At 39.7% G+C, this 25590-nt stretch overlaps 1 protein-coding gene across 7 annotated transcripts in view; it reads right to left on the bottom strand.

Moving 5' to 3' along the window:
* The window catches only part of MTHFD2L (methylenetetrahydrofolate dehydrogenase (NADP+ dependent) 2 like), a 152339-nt gene that overhangs the window by 77959 nt on the left and 48790 nt on the right, over window positions 1–25590 (bottom strand). For 6 of the 7 annotated variants that reach the window (XM_027544740.1, XM_027544742.1, XM_027544741.1 and 3 more), the window contains one exon: window positions 6739–6831. The exons of the other annotated variant lie outside the window; for it this stretch is intronic. In XM_027544740.1, the coding sequence (XP_027400541.1) occupies window positions 6739–6831 (93 nt within the window). The remainder of the gene's footprint in view (window positions 1–6738; window positions 6832–25590) is intronic. 7 annotated transcript variants of the gene reach the window in all.

Genomic DNA, 25590 nt, shown 5'->3' with positions numbered 1-25590 from the left:
GATGCTTTTGAACTGTGGTGTTGGAGAAGACTCTTGAGAGTCCCTTGGACTGCAAGGAGATCCAACCAGTCCATTCTGAAGGAGATCAGCCCTGGGATTTCTTTGGAAGGAATGATGCTAAAGCTGAAACTCCAGTACTTTGGCCACCTCATGTGAGGAGTTGACTCATTGGAAAAGACTCTGATGTTGGGAGGGATTGGGGGGCAGAAGGAGAAGGGGACGACAGAGGATGAGATGGTTAGATGGCACCACTGACTCGATGGACCTGGGTCTGAGTGAACTCCGGGAGTTGGTGATGGACAGGAAGGCCTGGCATGCTGCGATTCATGGGGTCGCAAAGAGTCGGACACGACTGAGTGACTGAACTGAACTGAACTGAATCTTTAAAATAAATCCATTCATCTACCTAGTGACATGAACTGATTTTTTATAAACACATCTTTCACTTTTATGGCTTTATCAATTTACAATGACAAAGCAGGAAGTTTAGTAGTCATAAAAATAATGTTATCTCTAAGCAAATCAACCAATATCTTAGACTAACAATTTCATCCTTATAAAAGTATTCTTACATATTTATCAGCTAAGTTTATATCAATTTGAAGAAATCCTTGCTCCAATTGTAATCTCAAGATTACACAATTATAGTACACATTTACTGAGTACCACTATGGGTCAGATACTGTTCTAAGCACTTGGCTAGAAAAAGAGCCAACAACAACAAAACCCAGCCTTGTCCCTGCTCTAGTCTAGTGAAGGTGACAGACAACCATACACAGGTGTTGAGTGCTATAAGCATGGCACAGGAAAATACCCTAGAAACAGACTCATGCTTCCTGTGAACTCAGCGGTAGCTATAGAGACTTGAACTTCTTATTTCTAAATGCAGTTTGACAATGTGATTTTCAGATTTGAGTTTCTGTGTGTTAGTCACTCATTCATGTCCTGACTCTTTGCGACCTCATGGATTGTAGCCCACAAGGCTCCTCTGTCCATGGAATTCTCCAGGCAAGAATACTGGAGTGGGTAGCCATTCCCTTTTCCAGGGAATCTTCCCGACCCAGGGATCGAACCTTTGCCTCATTATGTCTCCTGCATTGGCAGGCAGGTTCTTTACCACGAGTGCTACTTGGGAAGTAGTCTGACGATCTGATTTTCAAGTCTGAGCTTCTAAATTAGTCCAATTCTTGATTTTTGAAAGTAGATATTTAAAAGGTAAGGGATGCATAGTTAAACCTATGGGAATTTGAGAAACTGGAGGGGTGAGGTTAATATAAGCTAATTTTATTCATGCCCCAGGATATTCACAAAATGATTTCCTTTTTTCCCTTTTTCTTGTTCAAGCCCATTCTGAGACTTCATCACTACATTCTGTACTGTCATTTCTCAAACATTATTAAACTTTCTGATACATTACGCCCTGTTCCTCCTTCTACTGTTCCCAACCTTTAGATGCAACTGCTTCCACATATGCTGACATCTTCCTTATGATAACGATCCAGCCCTCCCTGTTTCAGCAACTCTGCTATTAGATCACTATCTCCTTCTTTAATACCCACTGCTAATTGTATTTGTGTGTTCCCCACACATGATGATGCGGTCATTTTAGAAATATTTATTTCTTATCGTCTGGTTATATGGAATTTCTTTTTTACATTAATTTATACTTTACCGTCATTTACTAATATCTACATATTTTACCCTTAAATCTCCAGGTGTTTATTAAGGAAGTGAAAATGTAGCAATCTATAGTTATTTCTTATAATTCTCAATTTTCTTTCCAGAAATTTCCCATTATCCAAATATTTATTTCTTGGGGATGATGGGAGGACTTTGTATAGGGCAGTCTTCCAGCTTTCAGAATACTTTAGTATCTATTAATAGTTGGAGGCATTAGGACTAGAATATAAGGCAGGAGCAAGACCAGATTGCACTGCTTTCATTCAAAATGTCTTCCCCCTCAGAATAAGGATGGAGTGTGTCCAGCTGGCTGTTTGCAGTAGCTGCACACCTGACTGGCGCCCTCTGGTGGTAAAAGGCTATCCTGAGCAGGATGGCTGCAGCTTCTAGAGTCTCCACAGAGGCTCTACCGCTAGGGGTCTGAGTACCTTCTGGCTTGGTGGTTCAGAGGGTGAAGAATCAGCCTACAATGCAAGAGACCTGGGTTAGATCCCTGGGTGGGGAAGATCCTCTGGAGAAAGGAATGGCTACCCACTCCAGTATTCTTGCCTGGAGAATTCCATGGACAGAGGAGCCCGACAGGCTACTGTTCAAGCAGTTCAAAAGAGTCGGACATGACCGATGGACTAACACTTTCACTTGTTCACTTTATATAGGCTTGGCTCCTCCTTTCCCTTCTCTTATTTTCCTTTGTCTTTTTCTGTCTTATTTTTAACCCCTGTATTCAGTTCTGATTTGTTGTTTTTGTTCACTCAGTCATATCTGACTCTTTGCGACCCCATAGACCGCAGCATGCCAGGATTCCCTGTCCTCCACCATCTCCTGGAGCTTGCTCAAACTCATGTCCATTGAGTCGGTGATGCCATCCAACCATCTTGTCCTCTGTCGTCCCCTTCTCCTCCTGCCCTCAATCTTTCTCAGCATCAGGGTCTTTTCAAATGAGTCAGCTCTTCCCATCAGGTGGCCAAAGTACTGTAGCTTCAGCTTCAGCATCATTCCTTCCAATGAACATTCAGGATTGATTTCCTTTAGGATTGACTGGTTTGATCTCCTTGCAGTCCAAGGGACTCTCTAGAGTCTTCTCCAACACCATAGTTTGAAAGCATCAATTCTTAGGTGCTCAGCCTTATTTATAGTCCAACTCTCACATCCATACATGACTACTGGAAAAAACACAGTTTTGACTAGATGGACTTTTGTTGGCAAAGTAATGTCTCTGCTTTTTAATATGCTGTCTAGGTTTGTCATAGCTTTTCTTTCAAGAAGCAAGCATCTTTTAATGTCATGGCTGCAGACACCACCTGCAGTGATTTTGTATCCCCCCGAAATAAATTCTCTCACTGTTTCTGTTGTTTTCCCATCTATTTGCCATGAACTGATGGGATGGGATGCCATGATCTTAGTTTTCTCAATGTTGAGTTTTAAGCCAACTTTTTCACTCTCCTCTTTCTCCTTTATCAAAAGGCTTTTTAGTTCACCCTGCCATAAAGGTGGTGTCATCACATATCTGAGGTTATTGATATATCTCCCGGCAATCTTGATTCCAGCTTGTGCTTCATCCAGCTCAGCACTTCACATGATGTACTCTGCACAGAAGTTAAACAAGCAGGGTGACAACATACAGCCTTGATGTACTCCTTTCCCAGTTTGGAACCAGTCAGTTGTTCCATGTCTGGTTCTATCTGTTGTTTCTCCACCTGAATACAGGTTTCTTGGGAGATAGGCAAGGTGGTCTGGTATTCCCATCTCTTTCAGAATTTTCCACAGTTTGTTGTGATTCACACAGTCAAAGGCTTTAGCATAGTAAATGAAGAAGTAGAAGTAGATGTTTTCTGAAACTCTCTTGCTTTTTCTATGATCTAATGGATGTTGGTAATTTTATCTCTTGTTCCTTTGCCTTTTACAAAGTTCTGATTTAAGCCTTTACAAAGGAGCATACGGTGAGTCCATAGCAGGAACTCAAGAATGTATACTTGTGACATAAGCTTTGATTTAGTCACAAAGAATGTCAGTGGTTCTGAAAAGAGGATTTTGATCACACATTTGTCATTTTTTTATCAAAATTTAAAAAAACATGAACTGAATGAACACTGAGGGATGTTACTCCACTACAATAAAATATGCATTTAATGTCATAATTGGTAAATGGGAAATGAGTTCAATGGTGAAACAGTCTTTACAAGTTGGTAATACTGGAGCCCAGATAATTACCATGATGTGATCACTGACCTAGAGCCAGACATCCTGGAATGTGAAGTCAAGTGGGCCTTAGAAAGCATCACTACGAACAAAGCTAGTGGAGGTGATGGAATTCCAGTTGAGCTATTTCAAATTCTGAAAGATGATGCTGTGAAAGTGCTGCACTCAATATGCCAGCAAATTTGGAAAACTCAGCAGTGGCCACAGGACTGGAAAAGGTCAGTTTTCATTCCAATCCCAAAGAAAGGCAATGCCAAAGAATGCTCAAACTATCGCACAATTGCACTCATCTCACACGCGAGTAAAGTAATGCTCAAAATTCTCCAAGCCAGGCTTCAGCAATACATGAACAGTGAACTTCCTGATGTTCAAGCTGGTTTTAGAAAAGGCAGAGGAACCAGAGATCAAATTGCCAACATCCGCTGGGTCATCAAAAAAGCAAGAGAGTTCCAGGAAAACATCTATTTCTGCTTTCTTGACTATGCCAAAGCTTTTGACTGTGTGGATCACAATAAAGTGTGGAAAATTCTGAAAGAGATGGGAATACCAGACCACCTGACCTGCTTCTTGAGAAACCTCTATGCAGGTCAGGAAGCAACAGTTAGAACTGGACATGGAACAACAGACTGGTTTCAAATAGGAAAAGGGGTACATCAAGGCTGTATATTATCACCCTGCTTATTTAACTTATATGCAGAGTACATCATGAGAAATGCTGGACTGGAAGAAACACAAGCTGGAATCAAGATTGCCGGGAGAAATATCCATAACCTCAGATATGCAGATGACACCACCCTTATGGCAGAAATTGAAGAGGAACTAAAAAGCCTCTTGATGAAAGTGAAAGAGGAGACTGAAAAAGTTGGCTTAAAGTTCAACATTCAGAAAATGAAGATCATGGCATCTGGTCCCATCACTTCATGGGAAATAGATGGGGAAACAGTGGAAACAGTGTCAGACTTTATTTTTTTGGGCTCCAAAATCACTGCAGATGGTGACTGCAGCCACGAAATTAAAAGATGCTTTCTCCTTGGAAGGAAAGTTATGACCAACCTAGACAGCATATTCAAAAGCAGAGACATTCCTTTGCCAACAAAGGTCTGTCTAGTCAAGGCTATGGTTTTTCCTGTGGTCATGTATGGATGTGAGAGTTGGACTGTGAAGAAGGCTGAGCGCCAAAGAATTGATGCTTTTGAACTGTGGTGTTGGAGAAGACTCATGAGAGTCCCTTGGACTGCAAGGAGATCCAACCAGTCCATTCTGAAGGAGATCAGCCCTGGGATTTCTTTGGAAGGAATCATGCTGAAGCTGAAACTCCAGTACTTTGGCCACTTCAGGTGAAGAGTTGACTCATTGGAAAAGACTCTGATGCTGGGAGGGATTGGGGACAGGAAGAGAAGGGGACAACAGAGGATGATATGGCTGGATGGCATCACTGACTTGATGGACGTGGGTCTGGGTGAACTCCTGGAGTTGGTGATGGACAGGGAGGCCTGGCATGCTGCGATTCATGGGGTCGCGAAGAGTGGGACACGACTGAGCCACTGAACTTAACTGAACTGAATACTGGAGCCAACAGCACCTTTTAAAGATAACGTAATTTCATTCTGTCTAAAGTTAGAGATAAACCGGGAAGATCGCTCTAATTTCTCTCTGCTCACCAAATCCTGAAACTGGTGTGTGAACCCTAATATTTCTAAAAAGGAGTCGGTATTTGTCTCTGCTAATATATCAGCTGCTGCACAGCATTTTACTTAATGTTGACCTATGGTATACAAACTTTTATTGCCTCTCTAAACATCTGATGTCTTAGTTGTGTCAACTCAGTTCAAAAATTTGCATTTGATATCTCTTGAATATAATTTTTCAGAAAAACAGGAAATGTGATCAGCTTTACCAGTTTACTGGTGACTTCATGAAAATGTAATATTTCTATTTTTACTCTACAAAGAGGCAAATTACTCCACCTGGAATCATCACATATATATTCTGAGTTCCAGAGAAGGGTCTATATTATTTAAAAAGTGAGTTAAACTTGATTGAAACTAATTTAAACTATTATCATTCTCTTCGTCAAACTCAATTTCTTCTGGAACTTTTACCCTCCCTTTGTAGTTTGTAAATATTCAACAATTTAACTGTAAAGTCTTGAAATTATCAGTAACATCTAATTGATAAACAAAGTGAAAAATGCCCCCATTCAAGCCTTGGATAAAACAAGAAGAGTCACAGTTGTCTGTAATGCAGAAATACTACATGGCAAGAGTAAAGCTAGAAGTGAAGGGTAGAATTACTTTGTACGTTTGAATATAAAACAAATTAAGGGAAAATCGAGATTCATTAAATAGAAGTGCATAACTACTCTCTCTGTTTCTACTCTTACTGTTCTAGAATCAATTCTCCTTGACACAATATAAGTAATATTTTAAAAACATAAGCCAAACCATATTGATCTTTTGCTCACAGCCATCCTTGGCTTATATGAAAGTCCGTGGAGGGTTTACAAGATCCTACATGAGGTAGCCCTGACTACCTTTTCAACAGCATTTCCTACCAGTCTCCTCTTAACTTATTCATGTTTGGAACCAATTACACCTTCAAAGTAATTGTCAAAGTACACGTTCACTCTTGTGCTTAATCTGTTATTCCAAAGACTGTTTTGGTTTCCCATAATGAAGTAACAAATGCTAACACAGGCATAATGGACCAATATCATGATTACCAAAAGACAGAATGGAAGTTAGTTGTACATATACCTAATTCTTCCAAGAAGCTATTCTTATAGACATGTCAGCAACCAGGGAAGGAATTAGTCTGCTGATGTGACATTTCAACAAATAACAGGCACTAAAGACTTACCTGCAGCAACTATGATAACATCTGCCAACAGAGTATGGATCTTCAGTTGCTCTTTGGGGGTATATCTGTGAGCTATTGTCACAGTTGCATCACCTGGAATGCAGAATAACTTCTATTAGTAATTACTGAGTTTTTTTTTTTTTATGAGGCTTCAATTCTAGAGGAGTTCCAGTAACATCCTAAGAATAGTAAAATTGCTTTGAAATTATCAAAACACTTTGCAAGCAAAAGCTAGATATGGAAATCTAGTGACTCAAAATATTGCACCCTTCAGTTGACCAGTAGAAAGTCAAATGAGACCAAATGAAGGAATGTGCTGTTCATCATAGGAGATTTCCAAGTAGAGTCCAAGAAACCAAGAATTTGAAAGTTTTATATTGACAGGCCAATACATAGAGCAGGGCACACTCACTGGCTTGATAATAAGATACATAAATATTGAAAGCAACAAAGTAAGTGCAGTGAAAATGGGACAGTGTGCTGTGGAAACACAGGTGAGAGAGTGATTTGCCTCACTTCATGGCAAATGAAAGGGGAAAAAGTGGAAGCAATGACAGGTTTTATTTTCTTGGGCTTCAAAATCACTGTGGATGGTGACTGAAGACATGAAATTAAAAGATGCTTGCTCCTTGGAAGGAAAGCTATGACCAACCTAGACAGTGTATTAAAAAGCAGAGACATCATCTTGCCTACAAAGATCCATATGGTCAAAGCTACGGTTTTTCCAGTAGTCACGTATGGATTTGAGAGTTGGACCATAAAGAAGGCTGAAGAATGGAGGCTTTCAAATTGTGGTCCTGGAGAAGACTCTTGAGAGTCCTTTGGAGAGTAAGGAGATCAAAGTAGTCAATCGTAAGGGAAATCAACCCTGAATACTCATTGGAAGGATTGATGCTGAAGCTGAAGCTCCTGTACTTTGGCCACCTGATACAAAGAGCTGACTCACTGGAAAAGACCCTGATGCTGGGAAAGACTGAAGGAAAAAGGAGAAGGAGGTAGCAGAGGATGAGATGATTAGATAGCATCACTGACTCAGTGTACATGAATTTGAGCAAACTCCTGGAGAGACTAAAGGACAGGGAAGCCTGGTGTGCAGCAGTCCACGAAGTCACAAAGAGTCAGAAACAACAACAGCTGAGGAGATGTCAAAGAAGGCTTCCTAAAGGAGTCAAACACATTTTTAGCTCACGAAGTATGAACAAGAGTATACTAATCAGGGAAAGAATAAAAGGGCATTTCAAGTCAAAAGGATAGCAGGAAAAAGTGGATCAACTTTGAAATTATATGTTCAGGAAATGATGACATGGTCTAGGATATAACAGGAAGTACTCCATGCTTTAATAAAGTGATGTAGGAATAAGACGAGTTGGCAGTATGAGGGATACCAGAGCTTAATGTGTGAGCCAAGGAAAGGGAAGGAGAGAAAGGCAGTGATGAGAGCAGTTAAAGGAAGGACTTCCAGTAAGAACATGGATGTGTTAAACAGGATCTTCTATCTGCTCCTCCCAGATAACATGCAAAATTACCCAGTTAATGACAACAACAAAAACTGTACAATCCTTCTTTTTAGCAAAAGTAGAAGACATATTTTTCACAGACTCCAAAAATACGTAACAGTACCCAGGTGCGCAGAGTTAGTAGATATCACACAGGGAGAAAGGCAGAAAGAAGTTCAAACAATAACAAAATGGCCAGTAGTGATGGATCTCTGAAAAATGATTACAAAAATATACTTCCTGAAGGTGAAGGAGGTCATAGCAAATTGCAAAATCTCTCTCTCCTATTGCATGTAGGAATAAAGGCAGAAGAAGCCCTCTTGCACCTCACATAGTTCACAGTGAATGGTAACACAAAGACTCGGAGGAGCCATTTGAGAAGGAAATGGTTTGACTCTGTGAAGGTGGTGAAGAAAAAAATCTGAAGGCTGCCCAGAATATCTTCCCCAAACCCTAGCAGAAGTATCTTGCAAACATCAGATTCAAGAAAATCCAACTCACTTCATGATAAGTAATCTAAAAAAGGACTTTAAACAGTATCCATAATACTATATAGGGGCTTCCCTGATGGCTCAAGACCTTCTAGACTAATATCCAAAAAAGATGTCCTTTTCATTATAGGGGACTGGAATGCAGAAGTAGGAAGTCAAGAAAGACCTGGAGTAACAGGCAAATTTGGCCTTGGAGTACAGAATGAAGCAGGGCAAAGGCTAATAGAGTTCTGCCAAGTGAATGCACTGGTCATAGCAAACACCCTCTTCCAACAACACAAGACAAGACTCTACACATGACATCATCAGATGGTCGACACCGAAATGAGATTGATTATATTCTTTGCAGCCAAAGATGGAGAAGCTCTATACAGTCAGCAAAAACAAGACTTGGAGCTGACTGTGGCTCGGATCATGAACTCCTTATTGACAAATTCAGACTTAAATTGAATAAAGTGGAGAAAACCACTAGACCATTCAGGTATGACCTAAATCAAATCCCTTATGACTATACAGTGGAAGTGAGAAATAGATTTAATGGACTAGATCTGATAGACAGAATGCCTGATGAACTATGGATGGAGGTTTGTGTCATTGTAGAGGAGACAGGAATCAAGACCATCCCCAAGAAAAAGAAATGCAAAAAAGCAAAATGGCTGCCTGAAGAGGCCTTACAAATAGCTGTGAAAAGAAGGGAAGTGAAAAGCAAAGGAGAAAAGGAAAGATATACCCATTTGAATGCAGAGTTTCAAAGAATAACAAGGAGAGATAAGAAAGCCTTCCTCAGTGATCAATGCAAAGAAATAGAGGAAAACAACAAAATGGGACAGACTAGAGATCTCTTCAAGAAAATTAGACACCAAGGGAACATTTCATGCAAAGATGGGCTTGATAAAGGAAAGAAATGGTAGGGAACTAACGGAAGCAGAAGATATTAAAAGAGGTGGCAAGAATACACAGAAGAACTGTACAAAAAAGATCTTCATGACCCAGATGATCACGATGGTGTGATCACTCACCTAAGGCCAGACATCCTGGAATGTGAAGTCAAGTGGGCCTTAGGAAGCATCACTATGAACAAAGCTAGTGGAGGTGATGGAATTCCAGTGGAGCTACTTCAAATCCTGGAAGATGATGCTGTGAAAGTGCTGCACTCAATATGCCAGCAAATTTGGAAAACTCAGCAGTGGCCACAGGACTGGAAAAGGTCAGTTTTCATTCTGATCCCAAAGAAAGGCAATGCCAAAGAATGCTCAAACTAACACACAATTCCATTCATCTCACACGCTAGTAAAGTAATGCTTAAAATTCTCCAAGCCAGGCTTCAGCAATACATGAACTGTGAACTTCCAGATGTTCAAGCTGTTTTTAGAAAAGGCAGAGGAACCAGAGGTCAAATTGCCAACATCCACTGGATCATCAAAAAAGCAGGAGAGTTCCAGAAAAATATCTATTTCTGTTTTATTGACTACATCAAAGCCTTTGACTATGTGGATCATAATAAACTGTGGAAAATTCTTCAAGAAATGGGAATACCAGACCACCTGACCTGCCTCTTGAGAAACCTCTATGCAGGTCAGGAAGCAACAGTTAGAACTGGACATGGAACAACAGACTGGTTCCAAATAGGAAAAGGAGTATGTCAAGGTTGTATATCGTCACCCTGCTTATTTAACTTCTATGCAGAGTACATCATGAGAAACGCTGGGCTGGAGGAAGCACAAGCTGGAATAAAGATTTCCAGGAGAAATATTAATAACCTCAGATATGCAGATGATACCACCCTTATGGCAGAAAGTGAAGAGGAACTAAAGAGGTTCTTGATGAAAGTCAAAGAAGAGAGTGAAAAAGTTGGCTTAAAGCTCAACATTCAGAAAACTAAGTTCATGGCATCTGGTCCCATCACTTCATGGGAAATAGATGGGGAAACAGTGGAATCAGTGGCTGACTTTATTTTTCTGTGCTCCAAAATCACTGCAGATGGTGACTGTAGCCATGAAATCAAAAGACGCTTACTCCCTGGAAGGAAAGTTATGACCAACCTAGACAGCATATTCAAAAGCAGAGACATTACTTTGCCAACAAAGGTTCGTCTAGTCAAGGCTATGGTTTTTCCAGTGGTCATGTATGGATGTGAGATTTGGACTATAAAGAAGGCTGAGCGCTGAAGACTTGATGCTTTTGAACTGTGGTGTTAGAGAAGACTCTTGAGATACCCTTGTACTGCAAGGAGATCCAACCAGTCTATTCTAAAGGAGATCAGTCCTGGGTGTTCATTGGAAAGATTGATTTTGAAGCTTAAACTCTAATATTTTGGCTACCTGATGCAAAGAGCTGGCTCATTTGAAAAGACCCTGATACTGGGAAAGATTGAGGGCAGAAGGAGAAGGGGACGACAGAGGATGAGATGGTTGATGGCATCACTGATTCAATGGACATGGGTTTGGGTGAACTCTGGGAGTTGGTGATGGACAGGGAGGCCAGGTGTGCTGCAGTTCATGGGGTCGCAGAGAGTCGGACACGACTGAGCGACTGAACTGAACTAAACCAATGAATCAGAATCTATCTGCAATGCAGGGGACCCAGGTTTGATCCCAGGGTTGGGAAGATCCCCTGGAGAAGGCAATGGCAACCCAATCCAGTATTCTTGTCTGGAGAATTCCATGGACAGAGGAGCCTGGCCGGCCACAGTCCACTGGGGTCACAAAGAGTCGGATACAACTGAGCCACTAACACTTTCATAATACTATATATACGGATCAGCCCTGGGGAATTTTGATATTAGTGGTTGTTGCATGACTGTACATTTGTCTAAATTCATGGAACTAAATACCAAAAAAAGTGATTTTTACTCTATGTAACTGTTTAAATAAATTTTATTCTATGCAAATGTTTAAGTAAACAAAAATGCCCGACACAAGGTCAAAACACCAAAAAATAATTTTAAGAATTTACCAACAAAGTAATAAACTCAACAGAAAAATGTTATGGAAACGTTGAATGCTATGACCAAACACAATGCCAAACTCTTGCTAGAACACATTGCCACTCATAATTCACGATTTGAATGATCAGTGCTTGAGTTACCAAGACAAATAGAATTCTTATTAATGGTAAGCTGGATGACAATATAAAACCTATTCTAAGGCAATGGCACTCCAGTACTCTTGCCTGGAAAATCCCATGGACAGAGGAGCCTGTTGGGCTGCAGTCCATGGGGTCGCTAAGAGTCGGGCACGACTGAGCAATTTCACTTTCACTTTCTTGCATTGGAGAAGGAAATGGCAACCCACTCCAGGGTTCTTGCCTGGAGAATCCCAGGGATGGGGGAGCCTGGTGGGCTGCCATCTATGGGGTCGCACAGAGTCGGACACGACTGAAGTGACTTAGCAGCAGCAGCACTGTTAAAAAATCAACTTAGCAATTTTTATTATTTTATTTTATTGCTGATTTTAGCACAATTTTCCCTTAATAATGATGAATCTTGTTTGTGATGGAGTCACTCATTCTTTCTTCAATCACTGCACTGTTAGTCACCCCATGCCTGCTTCCATAATTCTGCTCTCTTGACTCCCACAAGACTGAGCTCCTTTTTTCTTCCAAATTCCTTTGCCATTTCTATCCTCTCCTTGTCACCTATTTCCCAAGGTTCTATGATTTTCCATTCCATACCATTTCCCTTGGAACATATGAATGGCTCCTATACCTTTAGAAGTGATATTTTCTCATATGACTTCCAAACAGACTCTGTTAACTCTATTCTTATTCTTTTACTCAAGATCTACTTGTCCAAGTGCCACACATAAATATAAATAGAGGATACATGAACTAAAACCCAAATTCCTTCACTCATTGTGTCCTCCTTCATGTCTGCAAATGCCACTGCAAACCTGCTATCCTGCCTATGTTATCTACTCTTATAATGGCACCACCTTCCTTGGTATTTTCTGCCCAGAAACTTGGCATCATCTATGAAGTCCCTCCTCCCTTCACCATCAACTGGGGTCTAACATCACAAAGTCTAGTTAGAACAGAAGCCGTGTCCTTTGTATCAGTTTTCTTTTCAAAGTCTTGCTCAGTATCTTGCATATACTGAGAGAATTCTCAGTAGCTATTTATTAAACAAATATTATTAAAGACATGTAGTTACTAAAAGTAAGTACAAGCTGTAAACAGTCAACATATGTAAAGTATATGTTTAGAACCATCCCCAGGCACCAGAATTATGAAGCATCCTCCCATCTCTATCTTAATACAGTTTTCCTAAATTTAGAAAACTTCCCTTAGATGTTAACAGCCCACTCAAGCATTCTCTTGTTCCAAATGAGAGACCCCTGGGACTTCCCTGGTGGTCTAGTGGATAAGACTCTATGTTCCCAATGAAGGGGCCCGGGCTCAATCCCTGGTCAGGGAACTAAATCCCACATGCCACAACTAAGCCTGTGTGCTGCAATTGCCGAGCCCACCTGTGGCAAGTAGAGAAGTGCACGCACCACAGCCAGTAGCCCGAGTGCCCTGAGTAGGTCAATGAAGATCCAGCACAGCCAAAAAAATAATAATTAAAAAACCACCAAATGAGAGCATCCCAAATCCTTGCAAAAACCAAAATTAAAACCAAAATGAAACCAAAACCTCCCACTTCATCATTACTAATGATTTCATTAAGGAACTGAGTGATACATAGTTCAGTGAGTTATATACACATATTATTAACAACCTATAAAGCTTCAAGCAAAAGAAAAAAAATTGAGATAAATTTCAATCAGCATGGAAAGATCTTTTAGATAACTCCACTTCTTAATTAATACTATCTAGTTAATTTATTTTTTAACTCCTGACTGTGGCTAGGAATAGTCATGTCAATATCAAAGTCTTTTTTAAACTTGATGGATCCGTTTCTGACTGTTGCACAAACTATGGGAAGGTTTTTAACCTACTATTCATTAGAGTATATGATGACAGCAAAAGAGAAGTGAACCAAGGGAGTTAAAAATAAATGTGTTCAAATAATGCCTCAGACTCTTCTGCATTTGCCCCTGGATACCTGTTCCTGGAGGGACTCCTGTGGTGGTCTGGTTGTCCTCTGGTTAAGACTCCATGCTCCCAATGCAGGGGACCAGGTTTGATCCCTGACAGAGGAACTAGATCCCATATGCCACAATTCAAGATCCTGCATGCTGCAGCTAGAAGATCGAGCATGCCACAACTAAGACAGCACAGCCAAATCAATAAAGAAAAAATATTTTGAACGTCCCTGGTGGCTCAGCTGGTAACAAACCTGCCTGCCAGTGCAGGTAGATGCAAGAGATGCAGGTTTGATCCCTGAGTCACGAAGATCCCGTGGAGAAGGAAATGGCAACCCCCTCTAGTATTCTTGCCTGGAGAATCCAATGGACAGAGGAACCTGGCAGGCTACAGTCCATGGGTTCACAAAATGTTGGGCACAATTTAGTGACTAAACAACAAAACCCTATCCCTTTTCCTGAGAACTAGCTGTCCTAACCCTACTCTTATTTGACCTGTCTTACTCAGCATTGTGAAAATTTCGTCATTTCTGTTTTCAATTCTGGTGTTCCATCACTTTTCTTCAGTGAATTCCAGGGCTTGCTGCAGCTAGTCATCTCTAGTGCCTTAGCTTTTTCCCTAGGATAATCAGAACCAACAAGTTACCACAGCCACTCCACAGAATGATGCATATCTTTGACACTCAGATGACTTTTTCTCACACTCAGTTTTATCCTCTTAGTGTGCATATGATAACAGCCTGGGCTCAGGCCTCCTTTTCTCTATCACACAAATCTAGGTAAAAATGTTTTATAAGAAGAGTCTTAAGCAACTTTATTGTGCCTAGTGTTTTACATCATATTTGTAAGATATAATAAGAACGAAAGACTGAGGACCTATCTCCTAGAATCATAGAGCTCTGTTAGAACTTAATAATTAGCTGCTGGGCAAGAAATGCTTCTGACTATATAAGAGTCTGCAGTCAATCCAGGATTGTTCACTGGGAGCCAGCCCCCTGCGCAATCTTCTAGGCTATCATTGCCTCTGTGATTTATGCAAAATTGCAGATTGTAGCAAAGGGTTGGTGCTAACTAACACAGAGTGCCAACTGAGGAAATAATTTTTGATGTTAGAAATGCTAAGACAACACAATATGATTCATTTTAGAGTATCATTTTTTTTGTTAGAATTACCTAAATGAGGAATTTACTTTTGTCAGGCATTTCATTTATTCAACAACCAAGAAATAATCCCAGGGCCATGCCAAGTAATGGAGACACACAATTCTCTACTCTCACATAAAAACAGATCTGTGAATCGGAACTGTAATACAGTGTGATAATTCCACATTAAAAGGAGATATAAGTTACAGAACTGGCAGAGAGAACCATGATCTACTTTAGCTAAGAACCACACAGGGCACTTAAAGCTCTTAGAGACAGATTCTTAATGTGAGCAGGAATTTAGCTTGCTTCTGCTTCAATTCCCTTATGCTTTTCCTATCTTTTCCAACTAATAAGTTATTTTCCATAAAAATAATTATGGGTATTTTATTTAGCTCAAACTGTTAGAAAGTCCTTCATATAATAGCAAAACTCTACCTTTTTGCTATGATCCTAGATCTATCTTCCTCAACAACACAGGGCAAGTCTCATCTTCTTTATCCATAAGGCAAATCTTCAAACCTGTATGTTTGTGCCTGCATCAGCAGATGAAGCAAAATGGCAAATCCAGTAGGAGCTAGAATCTCACACGTAGGGTATTGCTTTGTCAGCTTCTCTGGATAAGGGAAAATTGCATCATTCCTGATACATTTAACTTATACCAGGGTCTGGCTTAAGGGAAAAAATCAAGGAAATAGCAAAGAAGGAAAACTTCTTTTTGTCAAGAAGGAAAACTCAGTACTCATCAACAGAACAGCACTATATAGAAAAATGAAGCCTGAGTTCTAAGACAAATGACTCCAGAGGCCTAAAGGTTCTGAATTTGAATATATATTTCTTTCTCTCTTCATAAGCTGCTATTTTATATCTTTAAGCATGAAACAGAAAAACAAAACCCTTTCTACTAAGAAATGCTCCATGGAAGCTACATGGGCAGAACCAAAGCATATATGATAAAAACAACCCTTATGTAAGAACTTACTACACAACTAGCACTGTTCTCGTTATATATATTAACTCACAACAATCCTCACCAAACACTGTAAGTGTATTTTTTGTGAGGTTGAAACTAACATTATTTACATTATATAAATGAGAAAAGTGAGAAAACACAAAGATCCCATAATTTGTCCAAGGTCATAAATCTATGTAAGAGCCAGAATTCAAACTGATCTAGTCCAGCTCTTGAGGCCAAGCTCCTCGTCACTTCACTGCACAGCCTCCACATGGGACAGAAAGGAAAGGAGGTCCGAGCAGTAGAATCGGAGCTGGCGCACACTGTGTTTTCACTTTGGTCAGCAGAATAGCATTTCTGGGATTATGCTGATACTAGGGAGGCCAGGGAGGGATCTCGATGACACTTCTTTTTCCTTAGGCATAAAGTCTGCCTTCAAATCCCACCCAGAATACACCGGTAGTACTGATGAAAGCACATCTGACGGAAAACATGTGCCTCTAACACAAAAAAAGACAGTTTAGGCTTTAATTTTTGTGTGTACTCAGTTGATCTACTGTCTCTGACTCTTCATGACCCGATGGACTGTGGCCCTACCAGGCTCCTTTGTCCATGACATTTTCCAGGGAGGAATACTGGAGTAGGTTGCCATTTCCTCCTCCAGGGGATCTTCTTGTAAAATAATCTCTAGCCAATTTTTCCAAGTGGGAAGCAAGGAGATCAAAACAGTCAATCCTAAAGGAAATCAATCCTGAATATTCACTGGATGCTGAAGCTGAAGCTCCAATACTTTGGTCACCTGATGTAAAGAGCTGACTCACTGGAAAATACCCTGATGCTGGGAAAGATTGAAGGCAGGAGGAGAAGGGGAGGACAGAGGATGAGATGGTTAGATAGGATCACCGACTCAATGGACATGAGTTTGGGCAGGTTTTGGGAGATGGTGAAGGACAGGGAAGCCTGGCGCACTGCAGTCATGGGGTCGCAAAGAGTTGGACATGACTTAGTGACTGAACAACAACAACAATTTTCCTAGATCTTAAAATAATATTGTACTCTCTTGGCTCCTGAATTCCATTTACTATAAGTTTTTTGTTTCAATTTCAGCTGCTTTTTATTTAAATAACTTTAGATGTAGTTACAGAGCACTCAGATCTAAGCCTTCTTTTCATATTTTAAATGGGCCAGACTTTAACCTGGCATCTGGTCAAGACTAGGCTGGTTTGATTTGCTGTTTATCAGTCTGTCAGTTATCTTTCAAACACTTTGGGTTGCTAGGTGGATGCAAACTAAGGAATATGGTTTCACATTTAGTCAAATACCATTTCAATCTCACTCCTTTTACGTCTATCTCAAATTTCTTTTGTGAGAAAGATTATTAGGAAAGACTTACTGAATCATAACCACCTATTGCTCTAGATAATTAAAAATATATGCCCCTGGTTTCAGCCAAAAATTATTGAATTTAACTCATGGACTCATCATCCAACAAAGATAAGACATAAATGAGCAAATAAGTCTATAATAAAAATTTACATAAGAATAAATGCTATGAGTTAAGAAGCACAGAATAAGTGAATAAAGAGCAACAGGATAGGTGCTATTTTGATAAGGTGGTCAGGTGCAGCCTGTGGAGATAACATCTGAACAAAAACCAGAAGTAGTGAGGAAATAAATTATGTAAATAATTACAAAAAAGAGCACTGTAGGCAAAAGGAAAGCCAAGAACAAAGATCTGACACATGAGCATGTACGACATGTTCTAGGAAAGCAAAAGGCAGGTGTGGCTGGAGGGTAGCGAGGAAGCTAAGAATGGTGAAGTGAAGTGAAAGTCGCTTCGTGACCCCATGGACCATACAGTCCATGGAACTCTCTAGGCCAGAATACCAGAGTGGGTAGCCTTTCCCTTCTCCAGGGGATCTTCCCAACCCAGGGATTGAACCCAGGTCTCCCATGGAGATAACACCTGAACAGAAACCAGAAGGAGTGAGGAAATAAGTTACTCAAATGACTACATAAAAGAGCATTCTAGGCAAAAGGAAAGCCAAGAGCAAAGATCTGACACATGGACATGTACGGCATGTTCTAGGAAAGCAAAAGGTAGGTGTGGCTGGAGAGTAGTGAGGAAGGTAAGTGGTAGGAAATGAGTAAGGAGACATAGGTCGGGTCATGTAATATCTTGCATATGACAGCAAGGGATTTGGCTTCTATTCTGGCATTTTGTTGCTGTGAGTATTAAGGGAAGCCACCAATGACTGAGACACACCACTTGGAAAATAGACTGGATGTGGGAGATGGGACAAAGGCAGATGTAAATTTTATAAAATGTGTACATTTTATAGTGTGAGATAATGGTTTACTGACCTAGGGACTTACTATTGAATGTGATGAGATCATAGGTATGTTTTGCACAGATTGCTAATGGATAAGATAGGGAATGTGAGAGAGAGAAGTCAAGGATGGCCTGAGCAACTAGGTGAATCGATGGTGACATTTACTAAGATGATGAGGACTATGGGGAGTAAAATTAAGAGTGAAGGTTTGTATTTGGTAATTTTGAGATCCCTGTGGACCATTCAAGTGGAGCTGTCAAGTGGACAGTGGTTACATGGCTGTAGAGCATAGGGGTGATACAGGTGGATTTAAAGTTATGAGGATGGTATTTGCAGAGACATGGATGGACCTAGAGGCTGTCTCACAGAGTGAAATAAGTCAGAAGAAGAAAAACAAACATCATATATTAATGCATATCTGTGGAATCTAGAAAAATGGTATAGATGAGCTTATTTGCAAAGTATAAATAAAGACACAGATAAAGAGAACAAACATATGGACGCCAAACTAGGGGGAGGGTGGGATGAATTGGGAAATTGGGAGATTGACACATATATGTACTATTGATACTATGTATAAAATAGATAACTAATGAGAACCTACTATATAGCACAAGAAACTTTACCCAAGGCTCTGTGGTAAGCTAAGTGGGAAGGAATCCGAAAAAGAGGGGGTACATATAACCATATAGCTGATCCACTTTGCTGTACAGCAGAAACTAACACAACACTGTAAAGCAACTATACTATAATAAAAATTAATTTAAAACATTAAAAAATGAAGCTATGAGGCTAGGGAAAAAATGCCTACAGAATGACTCTGGAATAGGAAGTGAAGTCCTGGACTCATTCCAATGTTTTGAGCTTCATCCTCAATTACTATCATTGTGTTAGATTCTTTTATGAAGCTTTATAAAAAATGCTGATATTCAGATCCTCCTCACAAAGACTCTGATATAATTGTTCTGCACTGGGTTCAGGTGGCTACATTTTCAAAAGCCGTCAGATGATACTAGTGGACAGCTAAGGTTGAGAACACTGGTTTAGAAGTCGGGAAGAAGAGAATGACTCAGAAACTGAGAATCAGAAGAAATGTATGAGTGAGATCAGAGAAATACATGCCAGTGGTAGCTCTGACCTATGCTAAACAATGAAAGAAATAACTCTATAAAATATGACCATTTCATTAAATTAAAAAGCATTATGAACATTACTCAGTCCATTCCTAGTTCCCTGCTTATAAGGAATTTAGGAGAAATTACTCTTTGGTTTTAAAATCAGAAAATGTTTTATTTATTCTGAGCATGTGTTTATTTTTAATCCTAAAGACACTTAATTGGGTAACTAGTCATTTTGTTTTCCTGCTAAAAAGCTCACAGAATGAAACTACTGACCCTAATACAGAAAGTGTAGTTTAGACCCAATTAAATTCACCGAACATATATTTAGTGACAGTATATAAACTGCAGTGTGCTTGGCCAGGGAAAATATCCATGAAGATTTAATGATGTTTTTATATAGTAGCTTTATTTTTATTAAAATTATTTATTATAAATTTATAATAAATTTATAATTTATAGTAGCCTATTTTTAATAGTAGCTTTATTCATAACTCCATTTTAGTTTCAGGTCTTATTTCTCCTTTTTCTTAACTACTTCTCATTTGCATTGTGATTTGCGTATTGTTGTGGACCACTTTAAATACTTTTTAGAGCAAGCACACTATAATAGCTAATATGAACTGAACACTGAGTTTCAGGGAAATACAGGAACACAGGATGCACTCAGGCAATATGATCAGAGCACCGAGTCTCATTAACATGAGGCTCTCCTGCTCCAGGAGTCCAACTTTACCTGTCAAGATTGCAACTATGGAGAGAACAAGTTGCTGATTACAAATGAAAATACTGGCTTTGGAGTCATATTTTTGGGTTTATTTTCCTATTGGTAGGGATAAAATTTGTTAAATCATCCACATGAATCAATTCCCCAGGTGACCAAATTCCTCATGCTACCAAGCTGCTGGGTCAGGATTGATGGTAGTATTCATGACTGTGAAACAGATTTTAAGCTATATATACATAAAAAAAAAAAAAAAGGCAATCAGACCCTCCCAACCCCTAGCCAAAATGAGGTACCGAACTCAGTCATGGGACAAAGGCTAAGTAAAGTGTTACCCTTTGCTTTCTAGTTGTTTTGGCTGGGAGATGTGTGTATGAGGTCTATTTGTTAAAGCTTTATATAATTTTTGCCTTTATTTTCTTTCTTCCAAGATTAACAGATAAAAATAAACTGAGGAATCTTACTACGATGTCTGCTTTTGCAAACTTGCTTATAAGGGCATAGTGTTAGTCACTCAGCCATGTCCAATTCTTTGTGACCCAAAGACTGTAGCCTGCCAGGCCCCTCTGTCCATGGAATGCTCTAGGCAAGAATACTGGAGTGAACTGCCATATCCTTCTCCAGGGGATCACAACCTAGGGATCGAACCTGGGTCTCCTGCCTTGTAAGCAGGTTCTTTACCATCTGAGCTACCAGGAAAGCCTTAAAAGACCATAGACTGATGCTAAATAAGTTTTCTCAAGGTCCTGAAATTGACAGTGAAAAATGCAGACATCTTGAAGAACAACATCCTGCTTATTGCCCTATTCGTCCTCTGTGTGGAAAAAGGCTAGATCTCTGGGGTATATCAGTACATATATAGCAAATATATAGATACAAATATGGCAACTATAAATATACATTCAGTTCAGTTCAGTTCAGTTGCTCAGTCATGCCCAACTCTTTGTGACCCCATGGACTGCAGCACGCCAGGCCTCCCTGTCTATCACCAACTCTCAGAGCTTACTCAAATTCATGTCCATCGAGTCAGTGATGCCATCCAGCCATCTCATCCTCTGTCGTCCCCTTCTCCTCCACCTTCAATCTTTCCCAGCATCAGGGTCTTTTCTAGTGACTCAGTTCTTCGCATCAGGTGGCCAAAGTATTGGAGTTTCAGCTTCAACATCAGTCCTTCTGATGAATATTCTGGACTGGTCTCCTTGAGGTTAGACTAGTTGGATCTCCTTGTAGTCCAAGGGACTCTCAAGAGTCTTCTCCAACACCACAGTTCAAAAGTATCAATTGTTCGGCACTCTGCTTTCTTTATACTCCAACTCTCACATCCATACATGACTACTAGAAAAATCCTAACTTTGACTAGATGGACCTTTGTTGGCAAAGTAATGTCTCTACTTTTTAATATCCTGTCTAGGTTGATCGGCTTCCTGGTGGTTCAGATGGTAAAGCGTCTGCCCGCAATGTGGGAGACCTGGGTTTGATTCCTGGGTCGGGAAGATCCCCTGGAGAAGGAAATGGCAATCCACTCCAGCACTCTTGCCTGGAAAATCCCATGGATGGAGGAGCCTGATAGGCTACAGTCCATGGGGTCGCAACAGCTTTTTTTCCAAGGAGCAAGCATATTTTAATTTAATGGCTGCAGTCACCATCTGCAGTGATTTTGAGCCCCCCAAAATAAAGTCTTTCACTGTTTTCATTGTTTCCCCATCTATTTGTCATTAAGTGATTGGACTGGATGCCATGATGTTAGTTTTCTGAATGCTGAGTTTTAAGCCAACTTTTTCACTCTCCTCTTTCATGTTCATCAAGGGGCTCTTTAGCTCTTCTTTGCTTTCTGCTATAAGGGTGGTGTCATCTGCATATTTGAGGTTATTGATATTTCTCCCGGCAATCTTGATTCCAGCTTGTGCTTCATCCAGCCCGGCATTTCCCATGATGTACTCTGCATGTAAGTTAAGCAGGGTGACAATATACATCCTTGACGTACTCCTTTCCCAATTTGGAACCAGTCTGTTGCTCATGTCTAGTTGTAACTGTTGCTTCTTGACCTGCATACATATTTCCCAGGAAGCAGGTCACAGGCACACAGTCACAGGCTTTGGCATACTCAATAAAGCAGAAGTAGATGTTTCTCTGGAACTCTCTTGCTTTTTCAATGATCCAACGGATGTTGGCAATTTGATCTCTGGTTCCTCTGCCTTTTCTAAATGCAGCTTGAACATCTGGAAGTTCACGGTTCACATACTGTTGAAGCCTGGCTTGGAGAATTTTGAGCATTACTTTGCTAGTGTGTGAGATGAGTGCAGTTGTGCAGTAGTTTGAGCATTCTTTGGCATTGCCTTTCCTCAGGATTGGAATGAAACTGACCTTTCCAGTCCTGTGGCCACTGCTAAGTTTTCCAAATTTGCTGGCATATTGAGTGCAGCACTTTCACAGCATCATCTTTTAGGATTTGAAGTAGCTAAACTGGAATTCTATCACCTCCACTAGTTTTGTTCGTACTGATGTTTCCTAAGGCCCAATTGACTTCGCATTCCAGGATGTATATAAATATACATATATGGATTTATATTGTTTTAGAGGGAAAAAACAACTTCCAGGGTCAAATACCAAAGACTTTTACTCTCTCAGAGTTTCACAATGGTCACTATATTAAAGGCTATATTATATGACTATATTCACAGTCAAGATATATGTTTGATTTTGTTTAACCCAGATTTCCCAGACTTATTTGACTAATTTTTGTCCCTTCAAAAAAAAATTAGCCAGCAACCAGTGTCAGTCACTCAGTTGTGTCTGACTCTTTGTGACCCCATGGACTATAGCCTGCCAGGCTCCTCAGTTCAAGGAATTCTCCAGGCAAGAACATTGGAGTGGGTTGCCAAGGGATCTTCCCAACCCAGGGATCGAAACCAGATCTCCCGCAAACCCATTTAAAATACTATTTTTTTTTCCTTTAGGTAAGAAATGGATTTATTTAGAAAGAAACACACTCCATAGACAGAGTGTGGGCCATCTCAGAAGGTAAGAGCCCCCAAAATATGGGGTGGCAAGTTTTTATGGGCTGAGTAATATCTTAGGCAAATGAGTGGGAAGATTATTCCAACTCATTATTATTCCAACTATTATTCTAATTATTCCCCGATTATTTCAGTTATTCCCTGATTATTTGGGGGGAAGGGGAAGGGATTTCCAGGAATTGGGCCATTGCCCACTTTTTGGCCTTTCATGGTTAGCCTCAGAACCATTTAAAATCTTGTGGTACATTAGGCCTTCTAAGACTACAGTTTATGAATAGCTGTGTTAAAACCTTTGTGATACTCATGGTCTACAAATAAACTGATCTTTTCACTCATTTATTGAACAAAGAATTTTTGGAGAAATACTATGCTATTAGTAGATTCTGGAAATAAAATGGGAAGATAAAGAAATCTGGTTTTTGCTTTTGTGGAGTTAACAGTCCACTAAGTATGATGAACATTAATCAATAATGATACAAATAAATTATAATTACAAACTGATAAATGTTGTGAAGGAAAAGTTCTTTAGTGTCTCTATAGAACTGTGTGTGAGGGAGTAGGAGAGATTTTCCGAGAGGCCTGTTTGAGGAAGTTCTATCTGATGTTCTTATTTTATACATATAATAATTGCATGGCATTGACTTGATTTTTTTAAAAATCATCAAATCATAATTTACCATTATGGTATGAATTATTTATTTTCTACAGAATTAAACTTTTCCTCTAGATATTTTAGAAATTTAAATAACTTTAAGTAGTATATATTTTTGTTTTTGTCCCTGAGGTGGGATTTTTTTAGTCTGAAATGAAGCGTAGTGACAGAAAGCAGACTATTAAAAATATTCCATTGCAACAGTAACAGAAGATAGACATAAATAGGTAAAACCTTCATGCAGAACTATAGTTAGAAATCATCCATTCCTTAAGCTTTTATTATAGAAATCTCTTCTCTTTTACAGCATTTTGCACAATTATGATTAATCATCATTACCTGATTGTTTAGTGATTGTCTTTCCTACTGAACTGTGAGCTCAAGAATATGATTTATTCACTGTCATATTGTGCATACTTAGTGAGAAAGAAATCAGCCCCTGTGTAAGAAGGCAGTATTACATTGCAGCAGCATGAGGGAAAAAAATAGTCTAAACAAAATGATAAATTTTAAATGTTTTACTGGAAAAATGCTGTGACCTCTTTCAATTAATGCTGTTGTTAACAACTCCCTTCTCTTCCCAGTATACAAAGATCTCCTCCTGATGGTGATGAGGCATTCTCCTCTCTTGTGATCTGATTCTTGGGGGAAGGGGTGTCATAAGTTATGCTTATATATAAATGTCTATAATGTTAAAATATGAAGGAGTTAGTGTGTAGTAAGCACCTAGCTACTTCTCTCCCTCCTCCTCACTATACAGGGAATTTTTTTCCCCTCAATAAATAGCAATATTTTATTTTAAATCCCTAGCCTGCAGTCTTATTTTCTATAATACAGGCTCATGTTGTTGTTCAGTCACTAACTGTGTTTGACTGTTTGGGATCTTGCAGACTCCAGTATACCATGCTCCCCTGTCCTTCACTATCTCACGGAGTTTCTCAAGCTCATATCCATTGAGTCAGTGATGCTATCTAACCACTTCATCCTCTGCTGCCTTCTTCTCCTTTTGCCTTCAACCTTTCCTAGCATTAGGGTCCTTTCCAAAGAATTGCATCTTTTCCAATGATGTGAAGGCATCAGGTGGCCAAAGTATTGGAGCTTTGGCTTCAGCATCAGTCCTTCCAATGAGTATTCAGGGTTGATTTCCTTTAGGATTGACTGGTTTGATCTCCTTGCAGTCCAAGGGACTCTAGAGAATCTTCTCCAGCCTCACAATTCAAAAGCATCAATTCTTCGGTGCCAATAGGAGACACTAATAAACTGTTATTGATTCATTGACTAGTTGCATTATTACATGCCAATCTCAGGGCTAAATTTCAGAGATAGAAACAGCCCAAGAAGAAATATTTGTCATTAAGCAGCTCATGTTTACTATGCATGTGTAGAAAAGGGGAATAGGTAGACAATCAAGATGTAACAGAATTAGTATTGTGATGGCAGCATAGATAACATTTAAGAATTAGATTTGGTGCACATCATGAAAGATGGGTGGAAGGTGAGAGGAAAGCAGGTGAGGGATGAGAAGAAGCATTCCCTGCCTAGGGAACAGTGTATGTAATGGAAACGTGGTTTGGAAGAGGTGGTGTGTTTGGGGAATAATATGTAGTTCTATGAAGCTTCAGCAGAAGGTACCAAAAGGGACTTGATGGGAGAAATGGCTGAAAATGCTGGTGGAGCAGAACACAACAACCTTACAAGTCATGCTTTGAACTATTGGGCTTATAGACATTAGAAAAGGGATGTTTTGTGCTGCTAATTAAACAAATGCCTGGTGCTCTGAGGTCAGGATGAAACAGAGAAAATGAAAGGGAAGGAAAAGGATTTGAACTTCATTTCATTTTTTATACAGTGTTTAGTGTTAGTAGTCATGTATGGATGTGAGAGTTGGACTATGAAGAA

This window comes from Bos indicus x Bos taurus, chromosome 6 (assembly GCF_003369695.1).
Source record: "Bos indicus x Bos taurus breed Angus x Brahman F1 hybrid chromosome 6, Bos_hybrid_MaternalHap_v2.0, whole genome shotgun sequence".
Lineage (NCBI taxonomy): Eukaryota > Metazoa > Chordata > Mammalia > Artiodactyla > Bovidae > Bos > Bos indicus x Bos taurus.
Note: the sequence above shows the minus strand (reverse complement) of the source record. Positions and strands in the feature narration are given on the sequence as shown.